The sequence below is a fragment of the Rissa tridactyla genome, chromosome 3 (genome assembly GCF_028500815.1).
Source record: "Rissa tridactyla isolate bRisTri1 chromosome 3, bRisTri1.patW.cur.20221130, whole genome shotgun sequence".
Lineage (NCBI taxonomy): Eukaryota > Metazoa > Chordata > Aves > Charadriiformes > Laridae > Rissa > Rissa tridactyla.
Window position 1 is genome coordinate 49,500,347 of NC_071468.1, and position 19,330 is coordinate 49,519,676.

At 43.0% G+C, this 19,330-nt stretch overlaps 2 protein-coding genes across 3 annotated transcripts in view; one reads left to right on the plus strand and one right to left on the minus strand.

Moving 5' to 3' along the window:
• The first annotated feature begins 7,638 nt into the window (after positions 1 to 7,638).
• On the plus strand, positions 7,639 to 9,303 carry TTLL2 (tubulin tyrosine ligase like 2). The gene has a single exon (XM_054197220.1). The coding sequence runs from the start codon at positions 7,639 to 7,641 to the stop codon at positions 9,301 to 9,303; it is 1,665 nt and encodes a 554-aa protein (XP_054053195.1).
• A 2,251-nt stretch (positions 9,304 to 11,554) lies between these two features.
• LOC128907875 (centromere protein J-like) overlaps positions 11,555 to 19,330 on the minus strand; it is a 42,582-nt gene continuing 34,806 nt past the window's right edge. Inside the window, exons 13-20 of one of the 2 annotated variants that reach the window (XM_054197218.1) lie at positions 18,703 to 18,814; positions 18,158 to 18,264; positions 16,813 to 16,911; positions 15,134 to 15,274; positions 14,358 to 14,442; positions 13,869 to 13,989; positions 12,870 to 13,087; positions 11,555 to 11,720 (exon numbers count right to left, since the gene is read on the minus strand). In XM_054197218.1, the coding sequence (XP_054053193.1) occupies positions 12,898 to 13,087; positions 13,869 to 13,989; positions 14,358 to 14,442; positions 15,134 to 15,274; positions 16,813 to 16,911; positions 18,158 to 18,264; positions 18,703 to 18,814 (855 nt within the window). In that variant the 3' untranslated portion in view covers positions 11,555 to 11,720; positions 12,870 to 12,897. Of the gene's footprint in view, positions 11,721 to 12,869; positions 13,088 to 13,868; positions 13,990 to 14,357; positions 14,443 to 15,133; positions 15,275 to 16,812; positions 16,912 to 17,034; positions 17,890 to 18,157; positions 18,265 to 18,702; positions 18,815 to 19,330 lie in introns of those variants that run through there. The other variant, XM_054197219.1, reaches the window with a different exon arrangement.

The following is a 19,330-nucleotide window of genomic DNA, read 5'->3' on the forward strand; positions in this document are numbered from 1 at the left end:
TACATCTTGACGAGAAAGCACTGTGTAGGTATCATGATCATTACTGGTAATGACAGTATGATCAGATCCTCCGTGCGAGGCAGACAGCATGAAAGAAACTGAAGACAAATGCTGTTCATCTCCAAGATTAGTGCTGCCCCGGGAAATAACATGGCTAGTTAAGTTGCTGCATGCCATGGAGCTAACATTCAAAACGACTTCTTCTCAGTTATTAACTGTAACAGAAGGATGAGGCACCATATGGTGTGACAATATGATAGAAATCAATAATACAATTTATGCGGAAAAAAATCCCCAAATTGTTAAGGGCTTTTAAATAGCAGTACCTTTCATGATACTTTACTATTTCTCTAACATCTCCTGTTCCCAAGCACCTGGACTCCCCTCCAGACTTCACCTGTCTTGCTTCATGGCTTTTCATATGATAAGCTGCTTTTCCAGGTCTCACGCAATTAAGTAGAGTTCATTATGTCCTGCAGAAAAGAAGGCAACAGGTGGGCTCCCTCACAGATCCACCTTTCTCTTCTGCCTTTGCCCTGTTAGCTCAAAGGCATGCTGTTAATCTCTCTGTTGGAAATACAAATGGCAAAACTACTGTGGCTGCAGAATCCTGATGGCCTCCAGCTGCCCAGAGATTACAGATGGATTTGCTGGGCTGCTGCTGCCTCTCACCCTGGGCCGCTTTCATCTGATACAGCACCTTGATTTCATCTCCACAACAGGCAGTGAAACATATCTCCAAATCCTCTGATGCTCTTTTACACAGCAACGTTCAACGGCAAGTGGAGGATTTTTGAGATGAACATCAGCGAAAATCTGATCTGTGTGAATGTGACCGTTTATTGTTTGTTTGTAACAGCCCAACACAGAAATCAGGATCTCACTACACAAGATGCTGTACCCTGCCTCAGAGCAAAATGTTGATCCCTCCCCTCAGAGCATATACAGCTTGATAAGCTTTTCTCTTTCCTCCTGTACTGGGTCTGGCTGGGATGGAGTTGATTTTCTTCATAGAAGCCCGTATGGTGCTGTGTTTTGCATTTTGTGACCAAAATAGTGTTGATAACACAACAGCGTTTTGGCTATTGCTGAGCAGTGCCTGCATGGTGTCCAGCTTTTCTCTTTTTCCCAGTCTGGCCCCACAGTGAGCAGGTTGCAGGTGTGCAGGGAGGTGACACAACCAGGACAGCTGAGACAGATTGACCAAAGGGACGTCCCATACCACACGACGCCGTACTCAGCAATAAAAGCTCAGGAGAGAGAAGGAGGAAGTGGGGATGTTCCTGGTTATGGCACTTGTCTTCCCAAGCAACTGTTACACGTGCTGAGGTCCTGCTTTCCAGGAAGTGGCTGGACACCTGCCCACTGATGGGAAGTAGTGAACTAATTCCTTATTTTTCTTTGCTTGCAGACACAGCTTTGCTTCACCTATTCAACTGTCTTTATCTCAACCCAGCAGTTTTCTCACTTTTGCTCTTCTGCTTCTCTCCCCTGTCCCGTTGGTGGGAAGAGTGAGGGAGCAACTAGGTGGGTGCTTTGCTGGTGGCCAGGGTCAACGCAGCATACCTCCTGAATTGTTGTGTACTCTGTGTGCCCAGGATTTGTCTGCAGTAAAATTCAGCAATGGCAAACCGGCAAACTGCTATTGACTCCACAGATTCCAGCTGAAACCATGAGGAGGTTACCAAGGACCAAGGAAAAGGTGCTCTGACCTTGGAGAAAACCTCAGTACCACTGAAACAGAGTCAGCATGGGAGACAGGACCTTGTGGCCTGTGGTTTGGGGAGCTGTTTTCCACTCTTGATTTTGTTACATAACTTTACTATAGATATTTCCCTGATTGTAAAATAAGAGAAAAACAACTCTTCCAGCCTGCATGTATGTGAAGAACAACTTCATTACCTTGGTAATGGAAGCCACAGCTACATGGGGCGATTCAGTGAACAGGCTTACTTCTGGGACAGGGTGAGGATAAAGGTGCACGTGTGTCTTGGACATGATCTAAACAGAAAACGCCATTTAGGACACATTATGCATGGACAGTACACAGTTATAAAAATTATGCAGTTTTGTTTATTATAAAGGCAATAGGAATTTTCCTGCTTAGTATGTAAAAAAAAAAAACTTCAGGCAGGAGTTCAGCTAGGAACACCTCTTCACTGAAAAGCAAGAAACAAAATGATGGTTGAGGTCACTGAAGCCTCTGCCCTTCCATGGCCAAGGAAGGCTCCACAAGTCCTGCTTCAGTCCATCAGGTGCCAAGCAGCATAGGCCTGTTTGTGTCGAGTCCTCAAGCAGCAGTAGGTGAAGGCAGACTCACCCTTCTTCACCCCGTGTTTCACTACCACACAAGCTCTTATCTCACCCACAGCAACAACCATGTTCATCCTGCAGTGAAACAATAGCTTTTATCAGTCTGACTCTGACTGTGTCGGGTTAAGGAGAGCAGGTGTAGCCGTCTCAATGGGCACTGGCTTTGGGGTTTGAAGTTGTGGCAAGATGAATCCCTCTCCAGTCATGAGCCTGAAACCTTCAAGAGCTCTAAACCTGGCAATGGGTGAAAACCAGGTAATGCTCATCTACTGATTGTCCCGTGTTCCTTGGTATCCTCAGTCCCAAATTGTGGTTCCCTAGAGGTGTAAGAGGAGACTCAGGCCTTCAGGCAAGAGAACCGTGGGACAATGTGGGCAATGAAGACAGCGAGCAAGGGGCCACCTACGCCAGACAGGAGGAGAGGCCCTGAGAAAGGACGGCTGCGTCATTTCTCCCAGAGACTCCAGAGACTGCGGCGGGGTCACACACTCTTCCGAGGACAGAGGTGTTGGGGAGCCCGTGGATCAAAGCATTCATCTGGAACATAAGATAGTAATGTTCAACTAATAAATATTGATACTTTAAGTAATTGCTTTCTTCAGGCACGTATCATGGTGTCTTATGGCATGAGCCACAGGCCCAAGCAGCTGGAGGCACAGGAGGTGGGAGATGCCCAGTGGCTCCCCGAACACCTGCTCTGCCTGTGCGTGGTGGCCCTATGGAGCAGGCTCCCTCCCTGCGCCCTGCGGGGACGGGGGTCCAGTCAGAGCAAGTGGCGGGGCCATGCCCCGACCCTGAAGGGAGGAGGGAGCACCGTGACCGCGGGCAACGGGTGGGGAGCGCGGCAGGAGCCGGGGGAGCCGCAGGGGACGGGCTGTCTCCCTTCCGGGCGCCCCGGCCGCGGCGGGTAGAACGGCTGCGGGCCGTTAAACAGCCCCGGCTCCGGCCCGAGCCCGGCAGGAGCCGGGACAACGCGGTGAGCTCTGCCGGGACGCGCCGCCTGCGCTGCCGGCCTCGGCCTGAGGGAGGGAGGAAGGGAAGGGAAGGGGAGAGGGCATGGCCCGCCCTTCCCCATCGCCCAGCAACGGTCCGTCGCCGTCGGGCCGTCCCCCGGTCGCGCCGGCGGCCTCCGCCGCTCCCCGCGCCCGCCTGGGGCCGCAACTGCGGCCGGGCGTGGGCCAGAGCCGGCGGCGGGGGTGCAGCGCGGCGGGCGGGGAGCAGGGCAGGCCCGCGGCGGGGCCCAGGTAGGAGGTGCGGCCGGGGGGGGCTCATCCGAGCCCCCAGCCCAGCGTAAGCAGCCAGCACGGCGTTAAATACTCATTCTTGTGCCAATATGGAGGCGATGTGCACCAGTTCAGCCTCGCAGCCCGACGGCAGTCCAACGCCCCTTGGCTACAAGAGTGGCCGGAGGATGCTTGCGTAACCTGGGGCACATGGTGCCCAGAACCTGGATGGTGCCCCAGGTGGAACCCATCACCTCAGGAAATAATTAAAATGGTTATTTCTGAAATTAAATTGCAAGGCAGGCAGCTTCCAGACCCATGTTATGATCTGTGACCCTGAGGGCTTAAAGACGACAGGAACGGCCACTGGTCGGTCCACTGAGTTTAATTATACAGGGACATTCTGCATTAACCCAGCAAACACACACTTTTAATGCTCATATTTCCTCCCATAGGTGTAAAACCCAGCAACCGGAACGTGTGAACGGCTGGGAGCAGCCATGGCCAGCACCAAGCCCCAGCTGATGTGAGCAGTTCCCTGGGGACGCCGGCACAGGGTCTGCCACCACCACCGCCCCGAGGTCACAGGTGGCAGTGGCCTGCTCTTCTTGGGGAAGGTCTCTGCTTCTGGGCGCTGGTCGGCAGCAGCTGTAGGTAGGTATTGAACTCAAGCGTGGTCAGAGACAGCCATAGCAGTTTTTGCATTGTGGAAGAATGCCTGCAAACACATGGGCAGGTTTCCAAGTCGTTAAGGAATGGGCTGAGCACAGAGACCTCTGGGACTGCAGGCTAATGAGGAGATTGGGGTTCATTTGGGCGTGCATTTATACAGAGTCAAGTGAGTGAAATTTGTGTTCATTCATTTAGACCAGTGCATTATTCTAGAGTTACTGTTTCATAATTGCACCTGAAGACCTTCTGCTTATATGTGATACGCATTCCTTAAAAGCAGGTAGGTGTTCTTTGTTAGTTAAAATGTTTTATTTTCTTTACACTTAATTACCAGGGAATTTGAAGCTGACATTTGTTATATCTAGGTGAGCCAGTTTCCTGTAAACTACTCCCTGAATGCCAGAGGTATGAAAGACGTTCCATTAATACAAGCTGACATGAACAAACCACCAAAGAAGGCTTCATTGTTCAGACATTACTAACACCTTAATTTATGATTACCTATTGGAGACTGTGATGCACAGTTTACCACACACTGGAGTCATGTACAACAGTGCCTTTCACTGAAACGCTGCTAGCAGCCATGTTGAGCAGCGCAGAAAAGACAGAACTAACAGCAGCCTGTAAGTTGACTCATCCAATTGCTTAGCGTGGCCACTTTCAATTACATTTTTTTTTTCGTAATTTAATAGTCTTTGCCCAAGGATTTGAACTAGGTAGTACGAAACTTGTTTAGTTTTGTATTTTGGGGTTTTTTAATTTTTTTTTTTTTATTTTAGCATGTGGCATAGTGCTGTTTAGGAAGGAGATAGAAAAGAGAGCTCCCAGGAAAGAAAGTAGAAGCAAAGATAACGCTTCCTGGGATGACCACATTAGGTTCGCGTGCAAGCTCAGCAGCAAGCCCAGAGCTTCCTGGGGTCTGAAAAGAAGCACTGACTGCAGGAGACACAGCGAGACTACTTTCCCCTTTGTGGTATTTTATGTGAGTCCTATTATATCGAGACCGCACTTCAGTATTTACCGTGTTTCTCTGCTGTTCCCTACAAACCCCTCACCCCAGAAAAGCTCTCACTAAGGAGAATTCAACTTCAGTCTGTATGGGGCGGGGGGGAGGGGGGGGCTGGATCGAGGCAATGTCTGTTCTCTACGGGAATTCAGAACAATAATCCCAGTGCAGTTTAGGTTTTGCTCCCTTCCAACACTAGCTTAAGCCTGAGATGGAAGGATACTGCAAGTCTGACTGTAAAGCATCAATAAATATATTAATACACATTACTATTAGAATATAGAATTACATATTACTTTGGAATATAGAGAGTCATTGTATACAGAAATGCAAAATTTGGCCACAGTCTCAGCCCATTAATGGGGCCTAAAGTCCCTTTCTAATAGGAGCCTCATTCCTCACATCCTGGACCAAAGCTTGCTTTAAATCCCTTCATTTCTAAGCAGTGATTCCCTCACTACAGGACATAAGGTGGTCCAGGGCTATTTTTAACCTACAGACTATGTATCTGTGGTAAATTAGCCATATATGTCTACCACCACTGCCCTGCTTCCCAGCCTCCCTGAAATACCTCCCGGACCCTTCTCTAAAACCCTCCTCCCATCAAGCCCCTGTTGAGACTCTCCTGGCTTTGCTTTCTGCGTTGAGCTGCTCTGTGGCTGCCTTGTGGTCACCCCACAGAGACAAGACATAGGTACATCGTACAAGAGAGTCACCAAAGGTCAGAGTGGAGAGAGAAGCATGCTTTTTCATCCTGCAAGAATTTTTGAGTTCTTTTTCACATTCAAATAAAATAATGAGAATTTTAAACTGTTTGGTGACTTGCAAAACTTTTGAATTATGTTAACTTACATTTTGATAGTGGTAAAGCATTTCATTTCACATTTGGGCTTTTAGTTTTAAAACTAAATTAGCATTTAAAAAAAAGTCTTTATGAACCATTGTCTTTTAAAAAAATGCAAATAAGGTATTTTGACAATTCCAAAACAAGAACATTAAAATGAAATTAAAAAAAATGGCAAAAGATTACTTTTGTTGTCTGGAAAAAATCTTTAAATTCCTATAATTGTAATTTTTCCACAGAAAAAGCATCCCTGGCCAACTCAGCTGCACATTGCGTTGAGTACTTCCAGGTGTGACATGTTCCCTTGTTTTCTGTAGCTGTTTGGAAGGAGGAGGCTACTCATTCTAGGGTCTAAAACTCAGCCGGAAAAGAAAGAGCAATGATGTCACTCTGTTAATAGGATGTAAAGGAGTCTTGTCTAGTGTGTGTCCTGCCCTGTTTGTATTTCTTTTGCTTGCTACTTTCTGAGAGGAGGTGGAAGTTGGTATGGTAATGCTGTGTCAGAATGGTCCTCAGCACAAACACCCTTCTCTCATCCAGGATGCTCTCTGGTCCAAATACGGGGTCTAATCCTCGGAGAGCAGATCTGTAGGGTTTCAGGAAATTAAAACTGAGAGGAACACCAACGCTCTCAAATCTACAGGTCCATGGGACTCTTTGTACACTGTGCTACCAACCAGTAGGACAGGTGTTTTAGTTTAAATCTGGTATATATTGAACTAGCTAGAGAGGGAAGAGCACACTTCATGAACTGTTTATATGAGAATTGCTGTGCCCAAAATAACTTAAAATGTGTTTCTTTCTTACCCATAAAAATAGACAGGGACCATTATCTACTTCTACTATAGATAGTGGGAAATGGTATTTCATTCAGAATCTACATACATTTCTATGGAACATTATTTTCTTGAGAGGAAAGTGATTGGACAAGAATACGCCCTGTTCTTCAGGAACTGGGGAGAACCTCACTGGAGGAGCAGCAGAACATTATCAGTGACTAAGAGGAGGAAAAGAGCATTGGAATCAATAAGTGTTTTCCTACTGTCTACCATCAGTTTTGCATCAGGATTTTAATCTTAACCAAGACAATTTGCTCAGAGCAGGGCGACATGCCAAGCTGGCAGAATATCTCAGTAATGCAGCAGTGCAAAGTAAGTCTTCGTAGGCAAAGTTACGGCTATTAGGCTGAAGACAGTTGCAAAAACCAAAAAGTCTAGGTATCCAAGCTTTGTTATACAAGTCTAGGTATACAAAAACCTTGGGACAACTACTGCTCTAGTAAGCCACCACAAAGAAAAAGTAAATAAAGTGTGGAGACATGTAACTTTGCAGTAATCGGTGCTTTGTGCTGTTTTAACAGCTATCTGGTATCGATGCTCTCTCATATATCTTTCAGCTTAGACACAGCCTTTGACTTCTCAATTGTGGACCATAGAAACACACAGGGGCAACATGCCTTGAGAATACGTTGAGAGTGACAGGCGTTAAGAATACCATGAAGGTGATGACTGCTAGTACAATCTATGACGTTAATTTCATTGTTTCCTTCCTGGCAATTTTGTTTTCTTTCAGCTGGTAAGATGGAAGTGATGGCAGATGACTATGATACAAGAGATATCTTGAGGCCTTTGGTATTCCGTCTCCATGAGAATGTCCCTGCAATAGTCCGTGAGGTTTTGCTGGAACGCGGCTGGACTGAATTTGACAAAAAGGAGCAAGATGATGCAGACTGGAACCTGTACTGGCGGAACTCACCTTTCCGCATGACAGACCACCACAGCATTAAACCATGGCAGAGACTCAACCACTACCCAGAAGCTGTCCAGATCACCAGAAAAGACTATTTGGCAAGGCATCTGAAACGTATGAAAGGAGCATATGGATCAGCTCTGTATGAATTTAGTCCAGTGGCATTCATCATGCCCAATGACTATATCAAATTTATAGCAGAATACAGCAAGGAGAGACAGTCAATAGGCAGAAGACCTAGCTACTGGATTTGCAAGCCTGTGGATCTCTCCCGTGGAAGGGGCATACTCATTTTCCAAGACATTAAAGACTTAGTATATGACTGTACAGTCATTGTGCAGAAGTACATTAGCAACCCATTGCTCATTTCAGGGTATAAACTGGACCTACGCCTTTATGTGTGTGTCACCAGTTTTTGTCCCCTCACTATTTACACCTATGAAGAAGGACTGGTGAGGTTTGCCACTGAAAAGTTTGACCTCAGTTCTCTGGACAACGTCTGTGCCCACCTAACAAACACCAGCATCAACAAATGCGGAGCTTCGTATAAAAAATATAAAGAAGGGATTGGCTGTGGCTGCAAGTGGACATTCAGCAAGTTTCGTTCTTACCTTCGAATATTTGGGGTCGATGACATGCTCCTTTGGCAGAAAATCAATAACATAGTGATTCTCACCCTGCTTGCTGTAACCCCCTTACCAGTGGCTTCCAACTGCTTTGAGCTCTTCGGCTTTGACATCCTGATTGATGACAAATTCAAGCCATGGCTTTTAGAAGTCAACTACAATCCGGCCTTGTGTTTAGACTGTTCCATTGATGACACTGTGAAAAGAAAACTTCTTCACGATATTGTAGAACTGCTGAACTACAAACAGATTGACGCTTTCAGGCGAAACCAAGTGGCAGGGACAAAGGCTGGCAGAAGGCAGGTGCCCTGGAGTACAGCTGGTGAGAGCGCTGCCAGGGAAGCTCCTGGCTTACTCACTTGCCGAAAAGTGGCTAAATGTACTTCTGCTTCTTCCATACAATCTGACCTGCAGGCTGCAAAAGGATCGATTCCTAAGGTGGCTACCCTGACCAAGAAAACTGCCAGAGCACATCCAAGAAAAACACTGACTTCCCAGCTGCGGGAAAAGATGAGCATGCCAAAAATACCCTCCCAAGCAAAATCTGAAGCCAAACATAAACAGCTTCCAGGAGCTGGGCATTCTCCACACAAGCCTGCCCAACTCAGCCACTGGTTACCTACACCTGACTTCTGCAACTACAAGTTAACCACGCGCCCCTATTTCCTCTCTGATAAAGACCAGAGGCCTATCCCCCGCGTAGGAGATTTTGTCCTTATTTTTCCTTTCAATGAAGCTGCACTTCAAGCTTCCAGGGATGGGACAGATGTAAAGAGCATCATAAAAGAAATTAAAAAATTAGTGAGCAAACAGTTACCATCAAAGCAGCAGAACACAAAGAAAGGAGGAGGCTATTTAACTTCTGTGTAACTTCATGATGTTAGGTTATATAGACATATCATAAATGGCAGCTTTAGTTTGAAGGAGATAGATGTACACTGAAATTGTAGTAGAAAGAGAGATAAACAATACAGAATTTAAAAATTGTGATTTACCAATTACTATGAGGTAGTATTTTTTAAAATTAAAGTACTGACTACTTTTTTAAACTAATTCTTGCAACATTAAAGTAATCCCAGAATGAAAATGGAGAATTTTATTTCTCAAAACACATTCAGAAATGCCAGTCTTTGTTACTTTTCTCAGTGATCTTTGCTTCTTTTTTTTTCCTAACTAAGGGGGCTTTATCACTTGAAAAAATGGTCACTTTACATCGGGGAGCATTCAACATGCATTCAGTTTACAAAGGTGCAGGTAATATGAATGACACAAAACCATCATGTTTTTGAAGAATCCAGTGAGCTTCCCGACATTCATTTCCAGAAATTAATTTTGCATTGTAAGAAACAACACTATGAAACAACTTTTGTTTTATGGACAGTAGGATTCCGTAAGAGTTCTTACGGAAAGTAAATTTTAAAAAATCTCTATACTGCTTCAGTGTTTTATTTCAGATAAACTCTTAATAAAGAAATAATTAGGCTTCCCAAGGTAACAGAGGGCAGAATATAAACTGCAAATATCACAGTCAGAAGACTGGATCAAGCCTCTCTCCTGCAGACTCTGCATCTCTTGCAGCCATCTGATGGGTACAGTGGTTCAGCTTTGTCTTGCTTGTAGTAAAACTTTGGTAATCAGCTGTGCATGGAAAAATACTAACCTTCAACCGAAGCATTTGAGATGGTGGTCAAAATGCTACCCCTCCCTTGTACATTTTTGCTGCCCCCAGCTGTTCAAATGGAAGTAACTGTTCAGAAGTCTCAGTGTATTCTAAATTTGAATCAAAACTGAGGCCAAATACTGGCTGTAGCATGCTTCTGCTAATGCCAGAAAACCTATGTAAAGATGAGAAGTGGGGTTTCCCAACTGCGTTCCATCTTCCTGAAGGATTCATAAAATTTTGTTCACTATAAACCCTCTAGAACAAAAACCATAGTAAAGCAGGTATGTGTATTGCTACAGTTTAAGTACATATGCAGTCACACTTAAATTGGATTATTTGTGTTCCTACAACAATGAACTGCTTCGGGTTAACTAATGCAAGTGTGGAAAGTAGAGAAGACAGGGTGTGAGAAAGGAGGCCTCAGAAAGATAGTGACATGTGTCATAACTGGTCTGCGAAGGCCTCCCAGTTATAATGTACCTGACAGCTTGTCATTTATGTAGGTGTTTTTCTGTCTCCTCCTTTTCAAACCAAATTTGTGCCCCTTATTTCAATAATTCCCCTTGCTATTAGACTGTAGAAGATTTCTTGAAAAACATGTCTTGGTAAAAATGGTGGCCACACACTGGTTGACAAAAGTACTGTGGAATCCTCAGTAGTCTCACCCTTTGATTTCACCCATGGAAGTCTTGCCGTTGATTTGCCAGAAAGCAGAACCAGCCCCATGCTTACCTGCCATCAGATCTTCCCCTAAGCAGGAGCTAAGGCGGCACAGGCTTGCATTGGCAGAGTGAATGCATGCATCACAGCAAGGTGTTTGCGCACATGCATGGCTGCGTGCACAGAGTTTTAGAGACTGCCTTGCGCTTATCCCGCATGTCTTACACCCGTGCAGGATCACAGGCCTAATTATTCCAGAATCGGACTGCTTCCTGCAAGTACAGTAGAGAGTCCTTAACAAAGCAAGGAGCAAGCAGCATACAAAGTCGTTCCTTATTTAATTTACAATTAGAAGGGATTATGTGCACAGGTTACTGAACGGCAAATGGTGATGTAAGGCTAAAAGCTGCAAACAAAGCCTGTTTTCTATAGTACTATAGAAACAAAGAGACTGTCAGCATATTAACTGGAGAACAGGGACCTTTTGTTAAAAGGAATTCCTGAGAATAAAAACAGTGGTCCTTTACAAAACATTAATATCACATCTAGTTTCCCAGCCAAACTGAAAAGATTAATCGCGTTCACTTTTTTTTGTGATGCTTAATTGAGAAAAAAACAAACGAATGTAGATTTGTTTTAGTCAGCATAAGGCAGCACTGAACTGAAATTCTTAGTAAAACACATGGGAAAGAGTGATTTCTTGGATTTCTTTTAATTAGAGTTTCCTTTTACAAAACACATAAAATATATTAAACATTTCAGTAGTGAAAAGCACGGGTTTATAAATTGTTCCTTTGTTATACAGGAATAAAGGAAAAACAATGCGATTTTATTATCACACCAGCTGACATCAAACTGCATGGATGTTCTGGGCATCATAATTAAATTCATAACGTGCAGCATGTGTATGATCAATGTTAGCAACGCTTCTTGCTCTATTCAATCTATTTCTTCGAAGGATGCGCTGTAATTTGAATTGTGATTTGTCGACAGTCTGACCCAGTAGAAGAGAAGAGAGAGCAATTCCATAATCTTGCAATTATTTTGCACTTAGGTGTGAGAAAAGGCTAAAGCAGCATGCTATGAAAGTGTATTTTTTGCTATGGGAATTTGAAGGGCATGAAGAGATAATTGGTCTTCTCAGTCAATGGGCAGGTGATGAGCTGAGCTCTACAGGGGAAATGCTTCAGTGCTTTGGAAAAATTCAAGACAGATGATGGACAGGCAGTCTATGGGGAAGGTAGTTGAAAGCAGCATCTGATAAATGATTAATCCCCCTAGGTATCGAGTGCAATCCAAAGAGCCTTGAAGCTGGAGAGACTCACTCACCAGAAATATTTTTCTACTACTGGAAGAATAAAGGCAGTAGCGGGAGAGGTTAATTCAAAAAAAAGCAACACAGAGGAGGTCTGAGGGAAGACTGCTGGAGGAAAAAAGAAAGGGCTGTTTCATCCAGAATAATGACCAGGATGGAACAGACATTACATTTTGTCTTCAAATGCATGAAAGAGAGTTCTTAGGTTATGATCATATAATTATTGAATAATTTACATTGGAAGAGACATCCAGAGGTATGACTGTTGACTGAACTGCTGCTCAGGTTTTGGTCTAATGTACAGCTCATGATATGGTCTGGGACCTGAGTCTGGGACCCAAACTGAAAACATTTATCACTTCCACATTTTTTGTGATGGTTAACTGAGAAAAAAAAACCAACCAAAAATGCATAGATTTGCTTTAGTGAGAATAAGACAGCACTGAACTGAAATTCAAAAAGCTTTTAGATTTGAGGTTCTTATGCCGTGCTCCTTAATTGTAGTCACTTTTGTAACTATCAGAAAACCAAGGGAAAGTGTGATCAGTATGATGAAAAAACCACTTTAATGAGAAGTACTGTGGTCGTTTATTTTGATGTTACATACACAAAGAAGGCATGACTGCATTTCCTTCAAGTCTCACTCAAGAGACATTTCATTCAGGTAAGGTTATTCCAAACTGAGCACCAGCCACCAAACCAAAGTAAATTTCAGCCCTAATGCATCCACTCATTTTCACAAGGCTTAAATCTTCCTAACCGTTTTGATGTGCCAGGAAAATGGGTTCAGCTACTTACATGCAGTGCAGCCCTTTGAGGGCAGGAATCACTTCTTGTCTAGGATGATATTACCCCCCTCATCTTTGATTTGAACTCGTCCAGTGGAGTACTTGGTTTCTTGTCTGCCATTGCAGTACACAGTTTTGACAGTGCCATCTGGGTACTCTCGTCTCTTGAACTGCGCAGTGTGAACCTCCTTTTGGCCATTACTGAATACCACTATTTTATCTCCATTCCTGAAAGAAATAGCCACGAATGAAATTATGAGAAGGCACTATCTGTTATTAACCTATCTCACTGAGCTGTCTAATGTGACACAATGAAAGTGGAAAACTGTCAAGTGACAACTTTCTCAGGTTATAATTCACCTCAGAATTTACATGGGATGCCATTAAGAGATCTGATCTCACAATTAGATTTCAACACAAAGGTACTTCAGTACATAGTATAATATTTAATGGGTGGTGGGATCTGCATTTTACATGACTTCTTCATGCAGGGATCTCAAAGCATTTTGCAAGCAGGAAATCTGTTTTACAACAGGATCCTCCTTAAGCCCGGGAGAGGCATGTGTAAGAAAATCCTATCGTTATTTTTCCTCATTTTACATGGAGGAATAGAAAGATAATACATGAAGTGCCCTGCCCAAGATCAGAAAGGGAGACAAAAAGCTAGGAATACAGCTCAGGAGTCCTCGTCCTGAGCCCTTTAGTACCCAAATTGTTAACACAGACAACTGGTGATCTCCCAGCAACCCTGGCCAATGTAAAGTTACATGGAACTAAATGAGGAATATTTCACAGTCACCTTGCCAGTGATAAATGGTCATCTATCATCCAAGGTGGAAGTGAAAAATTTTCAGTGCCTCATTGTAGCAAAAACCTTTGTTGTCTTACAAATCCTTTCTCCTTTTATCTGGAAATTTCCTGGCCACGCGGAATCCAAACACAGTTTTAAATGCCAGTATCATTGTGCCTGTGCCCAATGCCTGGTTCCTGTTATTAACACGAGACTTACTTTTCTACTTTTACTACTGTACCATCTGGGAAAAAAGTTTCCTTGAATCCATCACTATAGAGGCATTTCACTGTGTGATCTGGGAACACAATTTCTTGTGTGCCATCAGGATAATGTTTTTCTGTGGAAAAGAAGATGTAAAAAGTCTGTCTAGTATTCTTCCATGTTGCTTTACACAGAGCTAGATTAGATTGGTTTTTTTGGACATTTTAGTGAGAATGGAAATGATATCTAGCATACCGCTAAAGAAATTAAAGAATCAAATAATCAGATAATCAAAATTAGAAGAGATGCATTTACACCCCATTATTATCTTTGCTTTGTCGGAGGAAATTGAGCAGTAAAGTGATGGAACATACTGGGACTTAAATGCAAAGACAATGCAAATTGAGAAGAAAAAAGCTAATCCGCTGGGGTCAGAATCAGACAACACTTTCATAACAGAAACCTTCCTGCACATGCAGTTCACATTTATGAGCTCTTGCATACCTATTTGATTATTAGGGAACTGCAGCACCTCCAGGCCATCTGGATAAGCAGTGTGGGTTGTTTGTGCATCTGCATAATAATAAATCTGGAAGGAGAGTAAAGTGTTTGCAGCATGTTCACAATATTTGCATAAGCAGATTCAACCATGACAATGTGCTTAAAAATAAGCCATCTTAAAAAAGTCATTTCAAGGTCATTTTCTGTATCTGCCATCCATAAAAGTAGCTATGTTTGCATTTCTGTGCCTTCCTCTCATTCGCCCCTGCTTCATGGCTGTGTCTAGGTGTTGCTGCTTTCATCTCTGTAGCGTACAAGACAACAGTGCACGCATGAAAGTCATCTTCCCATCTCTTTGCTTTGGCTCCCATCCATGCACTATTAATTGAAAATAGTCCCACTGCTGCCAAGGCCTCACTTACTTCCAGTCTAGCTCACATTATTATTAACTATTTATATTTACATAATGCCAAGAGGGAAGTAACCCCTGTGCTACCTACCCTACAAATGTATAAAAAACATTGAAGTCCTTGCTTCAGATGGCTGCCGCCTTTCAGTCTCCTTTAATCTGCTTGGCCAACTACCCATTTGTTCCTTTGACTGTTACCTTCATCTCTTTCTACTTTTGTCCTTGTAGATGAAGCAGTCTCACCACTCAGGGTTGTTAAACTAACACCCTCATCAGTTTACCCCAGAATTGATAGATCAAGATAAATGACAGGACCTTGGAAAATCACTTAATCATTTAATTTTCCTTAAAGAAAAAAAAGGTCACACACCACTCTCTGATCTGGCATGATCTTTTTTACATCTCCATTGAAAAAGCTAATCGTAGTCGTCCTTTTATCAGCACTGATCTCTTTTTTAGTACCATTGCGGAAAGTGATGATCCGACGTCCATCAGTAAGCACTTCTTCTACCTTCAAACACACAGAGCATCTACTGTAAATGAAGTTAAAGGAAATGCATAGCATTGCATTGCCTTACAATTAAATTGGAGCTTGAAGTAAGTCATGCTATGCCTTTGTATTTCAAAAGCTATCTCTGCAGCATAGGTACATTATTTTTGCCTCATTTGTCTGTAAAAGAGACCTAAAGTAATTTTCAAAAAATGAACTCACTTCTAGCCCTTGGCCCAAGTTCCCAGCCCACCACCTTCTTTTTCTGTTAAGCGAGATAAGGCACACACACAGCCCTGTGGCAATAGGGAAGCCGTTCAGGTTTTTCCTTAGCCAATTTGAGTGAGTTACTGCCTGTACTAATTTCATATATGCTGGTACACATTCCACACAAGTCACTCAAGAGACCCCAGTTCTGGATTGTGCGAGCCAAAAATGATTGAACTTCATGTATTAGCACAGACTGCTGACATATGTTTACAACCATTTTATTCCAAGTAACATAAGCCTGTACGGACATTCAGTACTACAGAATTAAATGTGGCTGCATGCAGAGATCTGCGAAATTGCTGAAGACTTCTTAACAACAGGGGGCAATAATGTCATGTGTGCTCTTCTACAAACAATATATTGGTCAAAGAAGACTTCATACCTAGCATAGCCTCTGGTTAATTAATTTTCCTGGAATTACTATGGCAGCTGGTTCTGTTCAGCATATATCAAATCCCATAATATAGTTCATTTGGTGAAGTCCAAGGAAGAGGACAACCAGAAGGTGCACTATAGCTCTGCCATATGGCTCCAATTTTATCAGTCTCTCCACAAAAAGGGAATACCTCCCAAACAAAACAAAACACAAAAAGGAATAATCATGCTTGGGGGAAGAGGAATGCGGTATTTCCCCAAACAGGCATTGTAATGATTACTGAGGGCAAGATTTTAGTCTTTTAGAAATGATGTTATTGAAAAATTACTAGTTAGCAATGGAACAATGTTCTTACACCTACTTATGACAAAAGCCATTGCTACAAGAAGTTCTACATAGTTTAAATGAGAGTTAATATGTCTTTTTAAAGGCATGAATCCCCATTTTGACCTCTCTGTCTAGTTGCACAAGAAAGTCCAGCACACCACTCAATTTTATGAATTGGTCCAGTGACAAGTGGTGTCCAGCTGGCACAGCTCACTGCCGCTAAATTCACTTCCAAGAATTGCCAAAACACCATGGCCACCCCACTAGCAATTTTCATTTCTAATGGTAAGCATATCACTCCTCCCAGCCCACAAATAACATAACTGAAACAAAGAAGGACTTGGTGAAAGTCGTAGAGCAAATCCATGTGGGAGATAAGAAAATAATTTGGTTACTTGAGTTCCAGCCCATCAGCTATACATATATTTTTTACCATTTATGGTGTGAAAACTTCAGCTCTCCTTTAAGGCTCAGGCCCTCAATTGGAGACATAATTGTCCCTGGCTACTTGAAGCAGTGATTCCCATCTACACTGCAGTCCTATTGGTGATCTCTTCAAATATTTTTCCATCCTATTTTATCTCACCTTTCCATCCCGATACTCTATTTTTTCCTGCACCTCCTCTTCACTTTTTCTTCTTTCTTGATGTAACACTGATCTTATAGATAATATTGATTTTGGAAGCTATATTATGAAAACATCACAGTGTTATATAAACCAAAATGTTGTAAACATATTTTCATTGAATTTAATCAACTGTGCAAAAAACATTTACTTTCACAGACACAGAGGAAAGCTGCCCTTCTTTCTGGTATTGCCTTGAATTTGTAATGAATTTGGGTCTTGTAGTCATAACTAGAAAGGTTGGATTAATTTCATCTTGCAAAGCAAAAGATAACAGAGAGAAAGTCCAAAAAATGAGAGGACAAGAGTGCATTGAGGCAAAACTACACTATAGGAAATGGAGACAATAAACACAAGAACAGAACTATCATCTCTGAATATTGGGTTACTGATTTGCAAAGAAAGGTACCTGTATTAGCTAGATCCACTCTTCCAAAACAAATTACATGGTTCTTCGCTGTAGATAATGCTAACTGTGTAACTAAGGGCTATTCAGGGTGTTACACATCCAATTTACCATTACAATGAGTGTTCTTTGCACTATCTGGCAGCATAAAGGAGCCTTAACTAACATCTGGCACATAGCATCCAGAACAGTTACTAACTAATGTTAATTACAGTTTGAAGATGCGATGTATTTGGAATTGTGGGATCCAGAGGAACAGGGAGTACTGCTTCCCAGAGGGCAATGATATGCTCCACTAAAAAGCTGTAAACACAGTACTTGAAGTTGCCAGATCCGTCCCTAAAGCTCTGTGTCTGTTGCATAGCATAGGAAATGGGAATGGTAGATTTTCTTTTTCTTGGTGTGTTTTATTTCAGTTCACAAATGGAAGGAAGACAGCTGCTAATCATGTAAGAGCCAGAACCATAAGTTGCTCAAACCTTTGCTTCAGCATCCAGAAAAGCAGGAGAACTGTCTGTAGGTACTTTGTTGTCATATGTAGTTATGCCACTTCTGTCCATAGTCACAAAAGCTACTTTATTCTGACGTTTTAATAATTTTTCTGGCTTTTTAAGATTAAGAGTCTCTTCTTCCTGAGCTACAATTAAAATGTTAACTAGCAACATAAATCTATTAATGTTCAACAGTTGTGCAGGAATATCTTGATAAAGAAATCTACTATATTATTTGCAAGCCATTGCAATATTGTTTTAAAGACTGTACTTATCATGAGTAGAGGCAAGAAAATAAAGCCAATAGAGTATTATTCTCAGCTAAATGGGAGTTAGCATGCTGTTTATGAAAAGCAAGATCATGGACTTATTGGACTGGATTATTTTATAGAGTTACATGGTGAGATACCTCTGTTTCTTCATTGTTACTGCAGAGTACAAAGCTGCAAGTGTTGCTGCTGTGGTTATGTGAGAGGGGCACATCTTCTGAGCTATCTGAGATGGGCAAAGACCTGCCTATAAGAAAAGGCAAAGTAAAAAGAGTCATTGAAACCATATGAAAATTGCTGAATCACATGTTTCCATACCTATCTCAGAAGGTTTTTTAAAGATGCAAGCTCTCAGATTCTTGTACCACATTGCTTCTTATACTGCTAATGTTTGCTAACAGCTTGCCCATCCTCCTGAAGGTGCTTTGTCCTGGACCAGAGAAGTGCAGACCACGCATGTTCTCCACCTTCTGGGCTTCCAGGATGACAAACTCAATGATTAAATTGTCGGCAACAGCACAATCTGTTCTCCTTCTCTTGTAAAATACAAATTTTATAATTCTTCTAAGAATCATAGGAGAGTTTTAATGCGAACATATTGCCTGTCAGCCAAGAGCTGGGAACCAGTGTCTCCAAGTCATTTGCAGACCACTCTAAGCAGGCAAAAAGTTCCCACAAATCTTACTTTTTACGTAGGAAGATGAGTTAGGCTCCTTAAAAGCACTCAGATGCGAGACAGCTCCAGGTGATTTTCTATCATCAGTTCTTCTACCAGTAGGAGAGGGTTGATGTACAACCTGAAGCAAAATGGAGAGGCCCTGACATACAGTCATGCTTCACTGTAAAATGGGAGCTATCAGTGACATAGCCGGAGTTTAGCTGCCAGTGCACACGACCAGCTTGCTGATACGGTGCAGATGCCTAGTCTTGTTTCAGACTCTTGTGAAAACCATGAAAGAGCTGGAAGAAGCCTGAGACAGGCACACACACCCCCACACCCACACCCACCTTTTTTGGGGAGCTGCATTTTAGCTGTGGCTCTTGCACTTGGTCCTTATTGGGTTGCATCACAGCCATACCTGTGCCTGACCATGCACCTCATTGATCCAAACCCCAGCCCTAACCCATGGACTGACTTCCTGGTGTGACCCCAGACCTGTCTCATCACTACAGGCTTTGACAACTGGGATACTGGGCTGACCCTGACTCCCATCCCCAGCCTGCCCTTCTCCCTGGCTGGGGCAGTGGGCTGGGCCCTGGCCTGCTGGACCTCCTTGGGAGTCCCTGGCCCCCAGGGAGCCACTGGCCTGTGC

Bases quoted from the DNA above. Each gene is read 5' to 3' on its own strand.
- TTLL2 (XM_054197220.1), top strand. From the start codon at position 7,639: ATGGAAGTGATGGCAGATGACTATGATACAAGAGATATCTTGAGGCCT.